Source organism: Delphinus delphis, chromosome 3, assembly GCF_949987515.2.
Source record: "Delphinus delphis chromosome 3, mDelDel1.2, whole genome shotgun sequence".
In the NCBI taxonomy this organism is placed as follows: domain Eukaryota; kingdom Metazoa; phylum Chordata; class Mammalia; order Artiodactyla; family Delphinidae; genus Delphinus; species Delphinus delphis.
Genome location: NC_082685.1, coordinates 110,246,453 through 110,259,680, shown reverse-complemented (window position 1 = coordinate 110,259,680; position 13,228 = coordinate 110,246,453). Strand labels below are relative to the sequence as shown.

General features: G+C 33.2%; 1 protein-coding gene across 5 annotated transcripts in view; it reads left to right on the top strand.

The window, feature by feature from the left end:
• TENT2 (terminal nucleotidyltransferase 2) overlaps window positions 1–13,228 on the top strand; it is a 59,030-nt gene that overhangs the window by 17,700 nt on the left and 28,102 nt on the right. For 3 of the 5 annotated variants that reach the window (XM_060009239.1, XM_060009242.1, XM_060009240.1), the window contains 4 exons: window positions 7,337–7,451; window positions 7,543–7,634; window positions 9,436–9,514; window positions 11,310–11,379. In XM_060009239.1, the coding sequence (XP_059865222.1) occupies window positions 7,337–7,451; window positions 7,543–7,634; window positions 9,436–9,514; window positions 11,310–11,379 (356 nt within the window). The remainder of the gene's footprint in view (window positions 1–7,336; window positions 7,452–7,542; window positions 7,635–9,435; window positions 9,515–11,309; window positions 11,380–13,228) is intronic. The other 2 variants (XM_060009243.1, XM_060009241.1) reach the window with 1 other exon arrangement.

Below are 13,228 nucleotides of genomic sequence, written 5' to 3'. Positions count from 1 at the left end.
ATCTTAACAAGTGTGAGGCGATATCTCATTGTGGTTTTTTTTTAAATTTATTAATTAATTTATTTATTTTTGGCTTGTTGGGTCTTCGTTTCTGTGTGAGGGCTTTCTCTAGTTGCGGCAAGCGGGGGCCGCTCTTCATCGCGGTGCGTGGGCCTCTCACTATCGTGGCCTCTGTTGTTGCGGAGCACAGGCTCCAGACGTGCAGGCTCAGTAGTTGTGGCTCACAGGCCTAGTTGCGCCACGGCACGTGGGATCTTCCGAGACCAGGGCTCGAACCCGTGTCCCTTGCATTGGCAGGCAGATTCTCAACTACAGTGCCACCAGGGAAGCGCCTCATTGTGGTTTTCCTGATGCTAAGTAATACTGAACATCTTTTCATGTACCTGTTGGCCATTTGTATGTCTTCTTTGGAAAAATGTCTCTTTAGATCCTTTGTCCATTTTTAAATAGGGTCATTTGTATTTTTGCTACTGAGTTGTATGAGTTTCTTATATATTTTGGATATTAACCCCTTCTCAGATATATGGTTTGCAAATATTTTCTCCCATTCTTTATGCTGCTTTTTGTTGATTTTTTTTGCTGTACAGAAAATTTATTTGACGTAGCTCCGCTTGTTGATTTTCGCTTTTGTTGCCTATGCTTTTGGTGTCAAATCTGAAAAATCATTGTCAAGACCAAGGTCATGGAGCTTTCCCCTTATGTTTTCTTATATGAGTTTTACAGTTTCAGGTCTTACAATTAAATCTTTAATCCGTTTTGAGTTGATTTTTGTGTATGGTGTAAGGTAAGGGCCCATTTTCATTCTTTTGCATGGGGATATCCAGGTTTCCCAACACTGTTGAAGACTGTGCTTTTTCTATTGTATAGTCTTGACACGTTTTAGTTAACCATATGTGCATGGGTTTTTTCCTGGGCTCTCTATTATGTTCATTGGTCTGTGTGTCCATTTTTATGCCAGTACTATACTGTTTTGATTACTATAGCTTTGTAATAGAATTTGAAATCAGAAAGTGTCATGCGTCCAGCTTTGTTCTTCTTGCTTAAAACTGCTGTAGCTATTCTGGGTCATTGGTGGTTCCATGTGAATTTTAGGATTGCTTTTTCTATTTTGTTTGAAATGCCACTGGAATTTTGATAGGCATTGCATTGAATCTGTAGATAGCTTTGGGTACTGTGAACATTTCAACAATTTTGATTCTTCAGATCCATGAATGGGATATCTTTTCATTTATTTGTAGTCTTTAATTTCTCTCACCAGTGTTTTATAGTTTTCAGTGTACAGATCTTTTACCTCCTTGGTTAAATTTATTCTTGGGGCTCTATCTTTATAATGTATGTGTCTGTCAAAAATGTTTTAAAGCCACTGAGATGTAAATTCATGTAGAAAATCTAGACCAGGACTCAGCACAAGAGATCCTCAAATGAAAGCTTGTTTTGTTTGTTTTTTTTTCATCCTCCTTTTATTAGGCAGTTCTTTCTTGGCTAAGTTCAGATAATAGTATGTGCCTAAAAGCAGTCAGGGTTCAGGAAAAAAAATCAGTAATTCAAACTGCCTAATCAGTGTACCAGTTGATAAATTAATCAAGAGATTAATTTATCTTGATTAAGATAAGCCAATGAAAGCTTATCTTAATTGGCTTATTATCTTGTAAGCCAATGAAGGCTCTACATTGTGGCCACACACAAAAAAAACCATAGTAATTTAACACATTAATAAAGAGTGGGTTGTTTTCAGCATGACATTTTCCTGATTCTATTTTATTTAATTTGAAGAGAAAGGGAATTCAGTATCAAGAATGAATTTAAACTTTTATTTCATAACTAGCTTTATTTTACTCAGTAATTGGTACTAGCTTTTTCTACAGTTACATGTGTAACAAAGATTGTGGCAATGAGAGAGCCTGAGGAATTGCTAGTTTTTGTTGAAGTGTTTGTGAACTAGTGACCTATTTTCTGTACGATATTTAATTTTATTTCTCCTGTCTTGAAAGCTCATTGCTAATTTGTGTTTGTTGTTTGTAGATAGCACTTATATTTAGCCCAAACCCTGTTACCAATTTTCATGTATTATAGTAAGTGATCAGGTCTTGATACTCCCAGCTGAAAGGTTTTTTTCACTTTCTTTTACATGGGGACCCAGCTAATAGGGACAAATGGAGAATCTACTGAGAATACCCTGCAAAAGTTATACCTTAAGCTTTCTTTACTGACACATTTAAAAACTTTTCTGAATCTAAATCCATACTTAACTTGTCTTTAAGTTGTTGTTGATCTTGTGTTGATCTCAGACAAAGATAACTTTATTGGTAATTTGGTTTGAGCCTGAGTTTGAGGACAGGTTATAATATTTTTTAGGAAAAAGGAACATTGATATTTGGAACAAATATTAATTTAAATATTTTAAACTATTATGTAAATCTTATTTTTTATACAATTTTGAGAAGGTATAATTTTTATATACAGTGAGAAATAATATTTAATTTATAATTAATCTATATATTATATATATTATATATTATATATTATATAGATATATTAATATCTATATATAGATATATCTATATATAGATCTATAGATATATAGATCTATATCTATCTATATATCTATAGATCTATATATAGATATATCTATATATAGATAGATATATCTATATATAGATATATAGATATCTATATATTATATAGATATATTAATATCTATTATATATTATATAATATATAGATATATTAATCTAATTTATAATTAATTTAATCTATAATTAATTTTAAATTAAAGTAATAGATCTTGGCAGGCAGCCTAAACTGGTAGTATTGTAGAGATTTAAACAACTTTAAGAATAATGTATTTTAGAGATACTTTGTTGCAATAGTTTTTTTTTATTAAACTAATGATTAGGAAGACTTTACTTTCGAATGAAACAAAAACAAAGTCTTGAAATGCCGTTATGCATAGTCAGCTTATGACATATATGATCTAAATATTTGATGCTTGATATTCAGCCAAGGAGATTTCATATCATACATTCCTCTATTTTTCCAGAATTATAAGACCATTGAGCCATCTTCTGAAATATTTCTCTAAATTTAAGTGAGAGAAGTCTTGTTTCGGCATATATGTGCATTTCTTTTGAGTTTTTGTCTTATTTGGACTCTATATGTCTGGTGTAGGATAATCAATAAGGCGGCTGGATAGGGAGGAGAATTCATTTGTATAACAATCTACTAGGTCTCCATTATAGTAGTACTTGAGAGAGAAGAAATGTTCTATGAATGTAGAAAAAAGAAGAGGAGCAAATATATGGAATTTCATATTTTCTACCTAGTCATACATTTTTTCATATGTGAATGTTTCTACATGAACATGATCATTCAGACGAAAAAATTTTTTAAGTATAATAACATTTCATTTGGGCATTGTTGTAAAGAAATTTCTTCCTTGCTTTTTTTTTTTTTTTTTTTTTGACCACACTGTGTGGCTTGCAGTATCTTAGTTCCCAGACCAGGGATTGAACCTGGGCAACCGCAGTGAAAGCGCCAAGTCTTAATCACTGCACCGCCAGGGAATTCCCAAGAAATTTATTTCTTTTTGTTATTCAACAAATGTTGAGTACCTACTCTGACTTGTAGTAGTTTTGATCTGCCTAACGGATTCTCTAGATCATGGGGTTGGCAAAACTTTTTCTATGAAGGGCCAGTTAGTAAATATTTTAGGTATATGAGCTACATGGCCCCCCGTCACATTTTCTTTTCTTTTCTTTCTTTTTTTAAACAATGCTTTAAAAATGTATGGATCATTTTTAGTTTGCTGGCCCTACAGAACAGGCCAGAGGCAGTATTTGGCCTACAGGGCCAAATACTAAGTGGATTAATACTAATTAACACTAATACCTTGCTCTGAGTGGATAAAACTTAATTATTCAAGCGCCATTTAAAATTTTATATTAACCACTCTAACTGGAAGCCTTTTTCAAGTCTTTTTGTAAAGATGGATGCCTTTTTAAAAAAGCTTCTTAAAAGTAAAGCTTTTTATTATGGAAAGTATCAAATATATTACAGAAATAGAATATAGTATTATAAATTCTCATAACACCAAGCTTTAACAATTACTGACATTTGACCAATCTTATTTTGTCTATACCTCCCTCCCTTATTAGTTTGAAGCAAATTCCAGGTGTCATCATTTCATTCATAAATATTTCAGTATTCTGTTTTGTTATTTTTTTTGTCTCTCCTTTTCCCAGGGCTATACTGTTTTGATTACTGTAGTTGTATGGTTAAGTCTAGAAGTTAGGTATGGTAAATCCTTCAACTTTTTCCTTCTATCTCTCCATTTATTTAGGTGTTTAATTTCTCTCATCAATATTTATAATTTTCAGTGTACAGGTTTTGTATATCTTTTGTTTAATATATTTCCAAGTATTTCATGTTTTTAACTGCTTTTGATAATTTAAAAAATGTAAATTCCCAACTATTTTTTGCTGGTATGTATACTTTATAGTCAGTTATCTTTTTAGGAAATTAAAACATGAGAGAAAAAGCCTTGGTTCTACATATTATATTAAAATGTTCATTAGTTTTGTGGGCATATCTTTCTGGTATGCTTCGTTATCTGTAGGAATGTTACTCTTCTCATTTTTTTAATAAAAACTTTGTATGTGAATTGACTAGAATCCTTTTTAGACATTATTTCTTCAAATATTATTTTTCTGTCCTCCCATTCTCACCTCTCTTTTTGAGATTCCAGTTCCTTTCAGTTTAAGTGAGGCAACTTTTCCTATACTACTTTTAGATGAGGAGAGTTGGATAAGCTAGCTTTGCTAGGTTTGTGGCTGTAGGAATCCTCTTCCGTTGCTATGTAGTATTCAAAAATATACTTTCTGAGACCTTTTCTCTTCTCCTTCCCTGCTTTTATCTAGATTGGGTTTTTCACTTTCTACAATATTAACGTTTTCGGTTAGATAATCTTTGCTGTGGGGAATTGTCCTGTGCATTGTAGGATGTTTAGTGGCATCCTGGCCTCTACCTGCTGCTTGCCAGTGACCACCCTGTCGTACCCATTCCCCCAAATATGATAACCAAAACTGTTTCCAGACATTGTCAGATGTCCTCTGGAAGTCAGAATCATTCTAGTTTTAGACTTTCTTTCCTTTAGACCTAATGGCTCTGTGCTACTTAGTTTAGATTTCTCTTACTGGCAATTTCTCCTTGGTGTGTTGCTGTGTTTTAGAAGGGAGTTTCACGTAGTTTTGAGATTTCTGATCTTTGTGTGATCCTCTTGCATTTACTTATGAGTTGTAGCCTGTGAAGCTCCCTCCCAGTTTTGGTTGCTATTCCACACCAAGTTGGACCTGCCAATTTAAGGAAGGGGGTGGGAAGTAGTACCTCTAGGCAGTTTGATTTCTGGATGTTCTGGCTTTGGGGCTGTCCCAGATCCCTTTCGTCTTCTTTCTGTTATGTTCTGATACCATGTGGGTCTTGCTGCTATTGGTGTTGGGTCCTAACTGCCAGTATTTTAGGGTTCATGAGTAATTTATAGTCAATTGTGCTGTATTCGTTGGCCATTTTTATTTTGTTCTGGTTTGGTTTGATCTGTTTGTTTTATTTTCCTAGTTGCTTTGTCTTTTTGGGGGGGTGATGGCTACTGAGGGATATTAAATAATTATGTCTCTTTCACTGCCAAGTTGCCCAGACTGCCTCTGCCTTCTTAAAATGAGTATTCTAAACATGATAAAAGAAACTGTTTTAAATGATGGGTGAGACTTGTGCCTGGTCAGGGACTTGGGGAATGGCCTAGAGAGGGAGAGGTTGAAAATGCAAAAGACAGACCAAAAAACTGATGGAATATTTGTGCCCTAGAGGCTACCAGAAGGGATGGATACAGAAGTATTGATAGAGGGATTAACTTTGAACCGAGGAAGAGGACAGTTTGACAGGAGAGGTAAGGAGATGAGATTTCATACAGATAGTAGTTTGCAAGTTTGTAGTTAGGAAGCTGAGGAATGTCACATTTGGTATCCTCAGTTTTCTTAGTAAACTTTAATGTGAAGTTATCTGCTAAAGAAAGTGAGATAAGTGTAGGGAAATTGAGGAAAGGTGTAAACATTTTGGAATGCTGATGGTGAAAAAAGGAAGCAATATCTAACCAGAGACATGGAAGTAATTGCTGAGAGATGCTAAGGGTCAATCTTAGGTTTGTTCTTAAACTATAAATTTGAAAGATACCAATTTTGTGATGTTTTTTTAAGTTAGCAACTCAGATATAAGAGCAGAGAAGGTAGTTGTTTGTAGTGAACCTAAAATTAGGATTTTGTTAGAGCATGACAAGGGTGTAATGTTGTTAAGGCATGATAAAAATGAGTGGTTCAAGGAATGCATTGTGGGGTATAGACTGCATAGAGAAGGAAATCATGCCATTTCAGGAGCTGTTGGGTTGGGAGAAAAGGGAGGATTCAAGAGAATCCAGGTCTGTGTGGTTCTAGAGAAGGTATGAGGAGGGTAAGAAAGTGAAAATTGGACAGGAGATTGAAGCCAAGATAGTATATTGGAATTTAAAATTTCAGAGGTAAAGAAGTTCTGTTTTACTGTAAAGACCATGATATGGCTCTGGGAGTGTAACACTGATAAAAAAATATTAAAGTAAAAGAAGTTCAGAGATGCTGGGAGTATGTTATGATACTTAGCCCATTTTAGGTAAGGGTGTCACCTGTGGTGATGGCAAGAGATCAGTTGGAGGGGAAAGTGTGAACCAGATAGGTAGATAAACAGGGAGATCTGTCCATAGATGGCCACAAGAAGGCAGGGTTCAGGGCGGTGTTGTAAGAATGGGGAAGAGGGTGGTTTGCATGAGCATAGACAACCAGGGACTTTTCTTCTAAAGTCTGTTGTATTTGGTATTTGTGGTATGAATACCAGGGGTTGCGTAAACTTCTTTAAAAGGCCAGATAGTAAATATTTTAGACTTTGCCACTCACATATGGTTTCTATTGCATATTTTTGTTTGTTTTTATAACCCTTTAAAAATGTAAAAACCATTCTTAGCTCGTGTCCCATACAAAAACAGGCAGTAACTGAAGGTTGTAGTTTGATGACCTGTGAATTACACTCATTATGAATTCTCTGTGACTTGTCAGTGATACTTTACTATGTAAAAGTTGGTAACTATTTCAGTTACTAAGTAATTATTGTTACTTGAATAAAGGTAGTTTTGTATTAGAAAGTGTTAAGGAGATAATATATATTTAAAAAATACTATCAGTAATTTTATATTTCTCAATACAGTAATAACTTTTACATTTCTGAACAAAATTTTTACTTCTTTTTTTGTGGTGCATCCAAGTTGAGTCAGCAGATACTGGAGTTATTTGAAGCATGTCAGCAGCAAGTAAGTGATTTAAAGAAGAAAGAACTCTGTCGAACAGAGCTGCAGAGAGAAATTCAGCTGATATTTCCACGTATGTTTCCTTGTTTTGCATGCCCTTTGAGTACATGCATCCCAATTTTAAATTTTAAATAATACCTTATAATTCTCTTCTGTTTCTCTAGAAAGCAGACTTTTTTTAGTTGGGTCCTCTTTAAATGGATTTGGTACTCGGAGCAGTGATGGTGATTTATGTCTAGTTGTTAAAGAGGAACCAGTAAGTAATGAAACATTTATTCCAAGTGTGTTTCTCATGTTAAGTCATTTAAGAAATTTCATGTAAGAGTCATTGAGGGAAAAAACCTGTTTTGTTTAATTGCTTCTTTGAATTCTCTGTTTATAAGAATTCAAGGAAAGCCAGGAAATGCTGCTGCTTTTTTTTTTTTTTCAGGCATGTACACAATAAATGTAACAGAAATTCTAGCATTAATTTATTTCTAAACTATTAAAGTGAGGTGGTTGCACTATGTGTTTTTAAAGAGCTCTGCCTCTATTTTGAAATGTTATTAGGTTGGGTATGTTACCAGGATGCAGCAAAGAGGAAGAGTTTTTCTTTATCTTGATATATTTCCTTCCATTTCTATTCTCATTGATTCTATTTTTAATCTTTATTGTTTTCCCTTTGAAAGTACTATGGGATTTGGAGTACTTATTTTGGGAATTCAAAAAGAGAGATTTCACTGAAATTTAAAGTAAGACTACTGTGATTTAACGTAATTGTCTCTGATACTTTGACTTTGTTTCTTCTTATTTAGCAACCAAATTTTGCTATTTAGTATTATGTTTATTTGAATTCCCTGTTAACTGATACTCTTGTGTATCCTTAATTCCACAATAATTGTTGTTCATTAAGCTGACCTGAGCAGCCTCTTTAATATGTTGAATGAAGTCTCTTCTTTTTTTTTTTTTTATAAATTTATTTATTTATTTTTGGCTGCATTGGGTCTTTGTTGCCACGAACAGCGGCTAGTCTTTGTTGCAGTGAGCGGGCTTCTCATTGTGGTGGCTTCTCTTGTTGTGGAGCACGGGCTCTAGGCACGCAGGCTTCAGTAGTTGGTGGCACATGGGCTCAGTAGTTCTGCCTCGCAGGCTCTAGAGCGCAGGCTCAGTAGTTGTGGTGCACGGGCTTAGTTGCTCTGTGGCATGTGGGATCTTCCCGGACCAGGGCTCGAACCCGTGTCCCCTGCATTGGCAGGCGGATTCTTAACCACTGTACCACCAGGGAAGCCCTGAAGTCTCTTCTGGATCACCAAAGATTAAGTTAATTTCAGTATAATTTTAATATGCCTTATATTCCACCTCTTAAAAAATACAAAAACCTCTGTTGAATGGTAATATATATTTTTACTATTCCTGTTAGTCCACTAACAAAATTGACTTCTAGTTACTGCAAATCAGAAAGAGATTTATTCCAGGAAAGAAACTCTTGATATTTTTCTAGGCTTTGAAATCATATAAAGGAAAACTGAAAAAGAAAAAAAAAAACCCCTCAGAAATAATAAACATAGTGGAGAATACTAGAGTTTTAATTAAAACTTTCTCCCATACAATTAGGTTATACTTAGGTACATCACACTAATCCTCTAGTCTTATTCACATGTCTGAATCATGTTGTTACAACTCATACTGAAACACCATAGATTTGAATCTTATTTTTAAGCAACTCACAGTCTAGATAGGGAAATAAAACATGTTACAGAAAGTTAAAATTCTGTTTATTTTTCTTGGAGAAGATTGTTTTTTTACATTTATATACTAAAGTGAAAAAATGACATATGGCTGTTTCAGTATTTCTTTTAAAATTGTGCTTTTAAGTTTAAAGTCAGAAATTGATTTAGAAATATTGATGTAAAAGATAGCATAAAGGTTGACTTTTAAACAATGTAATTTACTGTATATTGAAAAACAACTCCAAAGAAAAGTATACTTTATGTTTTCTTTTTGTTGAGGTACATTAAGAAAATAAAACACTAAGTTTAGAAAGATAATGAAAAAACACTTTATTTTTAACTTTTCAGTGTTTTTTTCAGGTAAATCAGAAGACTGAAGCACGGCATATCCTCACCTTAGTCCATAAACACTTCTGTACTAGACTTTGTAAGTCTGACATGCTTCACGTTCATATGTCATTTGACAACTATTTATTTAAAATGTCTCGCACTATATTTATTTTCTGGTAAGGATTTTTTATTTTCTGGTTAGGTTAGGTATAATGTAGATCCTTTTTCCCAAATAAATTCCTTTTAACTTTTGATTAAAAAGAAGAGTAATTCAACACAGAAATGTATAATTCAGCAAATCTTTATTGAGTTTACTTGTAAGCTGTCCCATTGAAGGTAGTGGGGAATTCAAAGATATGTAAGCTTCAGTTCTTTCTCAAAAGGTTGTAGACCATTAGGGAAGCTAAAGCATGAATGTAAATAGCTGTAATGCAGAGTATCTGACAAGCCAAAAGAAGTATACAGGTGAAGTCTTATAGGTATTCATGTGAGGAAGAGAGAATTTCATCTGTTTTGCAATGACATATATCTTTACTTGTTTTAAAAACATTATCACTGAACATGAAGCCCAGATATATTACTCCAACAGAAAACAAAATTATTGACTTAGGCCATTTTATTGTAAGATTTTATTCTTTGAATAAGCTGATGAAGCAGATTTTAATCCTCATGTTAAGCCATCTCAAATAATTTATTTAAACTTACACAGAATATTGTGGACATTTGAAGTCACACTAACTGTGATGTTGGAAAGATAGTTTGTTTATTTAACAAATACTCCTTATGTGTCAGGCTTTGAGCTGGAAAATACAAAGTCACTTAACGAGTTATTGCCCTTGAATAACATATCAGTCGTAGGAAAGAAACAAATCAAGAGATTTATTTCAGTGGACTTGAATTTCACATCTGTAAAATAAAGGAGTAATTTGTACCATAAATGAATTTTTAATAACTATTATTAAAATCATAAAATATTAAAAGTGAAAGGGAGCTAAGAGATCATATAATTCAAATGAAAATTTTCTTTTTAATTAGTGTTTTTAATAATTAAGGAAACTGGTCATCAGTGGGCTTAGTAACTTGCCCGAGGAGTATAGTTCGTTGGTGTCTGAACCTGTACTTGGAACTCAAAACCTTTAACTCTTAATCTTATTTTTCATTAAACCTCACTGAATTCCTGCACATAATTCTATTTCAAGCTTGATGTATTTTATGATTTTTGTGTTAGAAGCATTATAACAGAAAATTTTTAGTGTTACAATATGTTATTACGTTTTTCTTTAGTTGAAACATTAGGAAATTGCTCTTTTGGGAGAAGTTCGCAGTTTCTTTTTTATATACATTTCTGTGTTTTCCTAATTTTCTACAATGAACATGTATTTCAACTCACAAAAAAACATTTTTTTAAGTTTGGTGGAATAAAAAAATATGTATGTATGTGTTTTTCCTCTTACAGATCATACTTATTTGAATGTATCACTGCCCCCTGTATCATGTTGCCAACATTTCCACATTTAAGATTCTTTGTAAATGTCATTTCTATGGCTGCCATAATATCTTGCCGTGTGCTGTACCAGAATTTAGCTATCCCCCTGCTGCTGGCATAGATACTTCTCTTATAATGCTCTGATGAAATTCTTTATAGATGTTATTAAATATTAGACCACATTTCTGAAAATAATGTATTAATATATAAAGTCCTGTATATGGTATTGGAAGTTCCAAACTTAGAAGAATTTGATAACGTCCTTTTGTCTTTGCTTTCTGTCTCAAAGACTATATTTTCTCAAATTGTTTTAGCTAAGTAAAATATTACTTTTAAAAAATGTGCATTGGAACACTATGAATTTGAGAAACATTTACAGATATCCATATTATCTTTTATCCTTCAGCTGGTTACATTGAGAGACCTCAGCTGATTCGAGCAAAAGTGCCAATTGTGAAGTTCAGGGATAAAGTCAGGTCAGTGATTATTGAGTTCTTTTTTTTAAGTTGCCTTAGATAATTTTTAGGTATTCTTCTGAGGTAGATAATTAAGAAGTGTATGCTATCACGTAATAGCTTATCTCCATTTAGAGATGATTTGGTTTTTGAAATGATTTTTTAAAATAGTCTGAGCAGTTGTTCATACTTAACTGTACTTAGTTATTCTGGTTGACGTTTTGAGTATTTGGGACTATCCAATTGAAAGAATATATACGTATTTATATTTTAGAGTTTTAAATGATCCTCTTGCCTTTTGGAAATGTAATGTGCTCTTGAGAACATATCTTAATTGATGAAATTTGATGTATATTTATATCAAAGGGGGTTGTTACTAATATATCTATCTACGTATTCTAGTTTGGGTTCTGGATTTCTTACAGGCATTGGAATTAGAATCTTTTATATAATATCTATTTACATTTTATAAAATGTAAATAGGTGTTTGTTTTATTTTCTAAAAAATATATAGGATTGTGATAAATCACGTTTTCTAGCCCAGTTTATAAAAGTAATACTGAAATTATATAAGTATATACACAGTTGATCATTATTCATGGATTCCATATTTATGAATTTGCATACTTGATAAAATATATTTTGTAACCCCCCAAATTAACATTTGCAACACTTTTATGATTATTCATAGACATGCACAGAGTGGGGAAAATTTTGAGTCACCTGATGTAGGTGCTCCCAACTGAGTTTAGCAATGTGACACTCTGTTTTCTTGTTTCAGCTCTCATACTATAAACAAATGTCCTTTTCACAGTCTAGTTAGTGCTGTTTTTCACATTTTTGTGCTTTCGTGCTTGATTTTGCTGCTTAAAGTGAGTCCCGAACATAATGCTGAGGTACTGTCTAGGGTCCTTTTGCACAAAGCTGTGATGTGCCATATGGAGGAAATATGTGTGTTAGATGTGCTTCATTCAAGCAGGAGTAGAGTACAGTGCTCTTTGCAATGACTTCACTGTTATTGAATGAACAGTATATTAAATGAGGTGTCTTTAAGTTGAAACATACATAAAACAAAGTTACATATTGATCAGTTGAGGAAAATGTGACTGGAGGGACTTCCCTGGCAGTCCAGTGGTTAAGACTGTGTGCTTCCACTGCAGGGGGCACAGGTTTGATCCCTGGTCAGGGAAGTAAGATCTCACATCCCATACAGTGCGGCCACGAAAAAATAAAATAAAATATAGTGTTGCCAAAAATATTCATCCGGGTTTTTCCATACGATGTGATAGAAAAGCCCGAACAAACTTTTTGGCCAACCCAATGAAATGTGACTGGAGACATATTGATCCGCTGATGAAAATGTGACTGGAGGCTCCTAGAAACCTAATCCTTTGTTTCCTGTAGGAGCAATGGTTCACTGTTCGCTAATTTAGTGTTTGCAGTGACTATATAGAACATAACTACTGTTGACTGAATATATATATTTTAAACAAATCTTTAGATAAGTGCTGGCTCAAACTTTCCCCCTCATTCATCCAAACATCCATCTAATCTATAAATATTTACTGAATTTCTATCAAGTAACGATGGAGTTTTCTGTTTTTAATGGTGAAGTTTTTTTTTTAAAGCACGAAGATATAGAGAGATAAAACATAAAGTAAATGTAAGTAAAACTATTAGCTAATTATAATTGTTTTGAAAAATGTAGTTATATAAACAATTCTTTTTCTATTTAAGATTATTATACAAGGTTTTTTCATTGTTAAGTATTCTATATAAGCACCATTTTATAATTCTTCTCTATACACACCATTAAGGAAAAAAACAACTGCACTTCTAACATCCAAAGATAACTGATGTTAATGTTTTG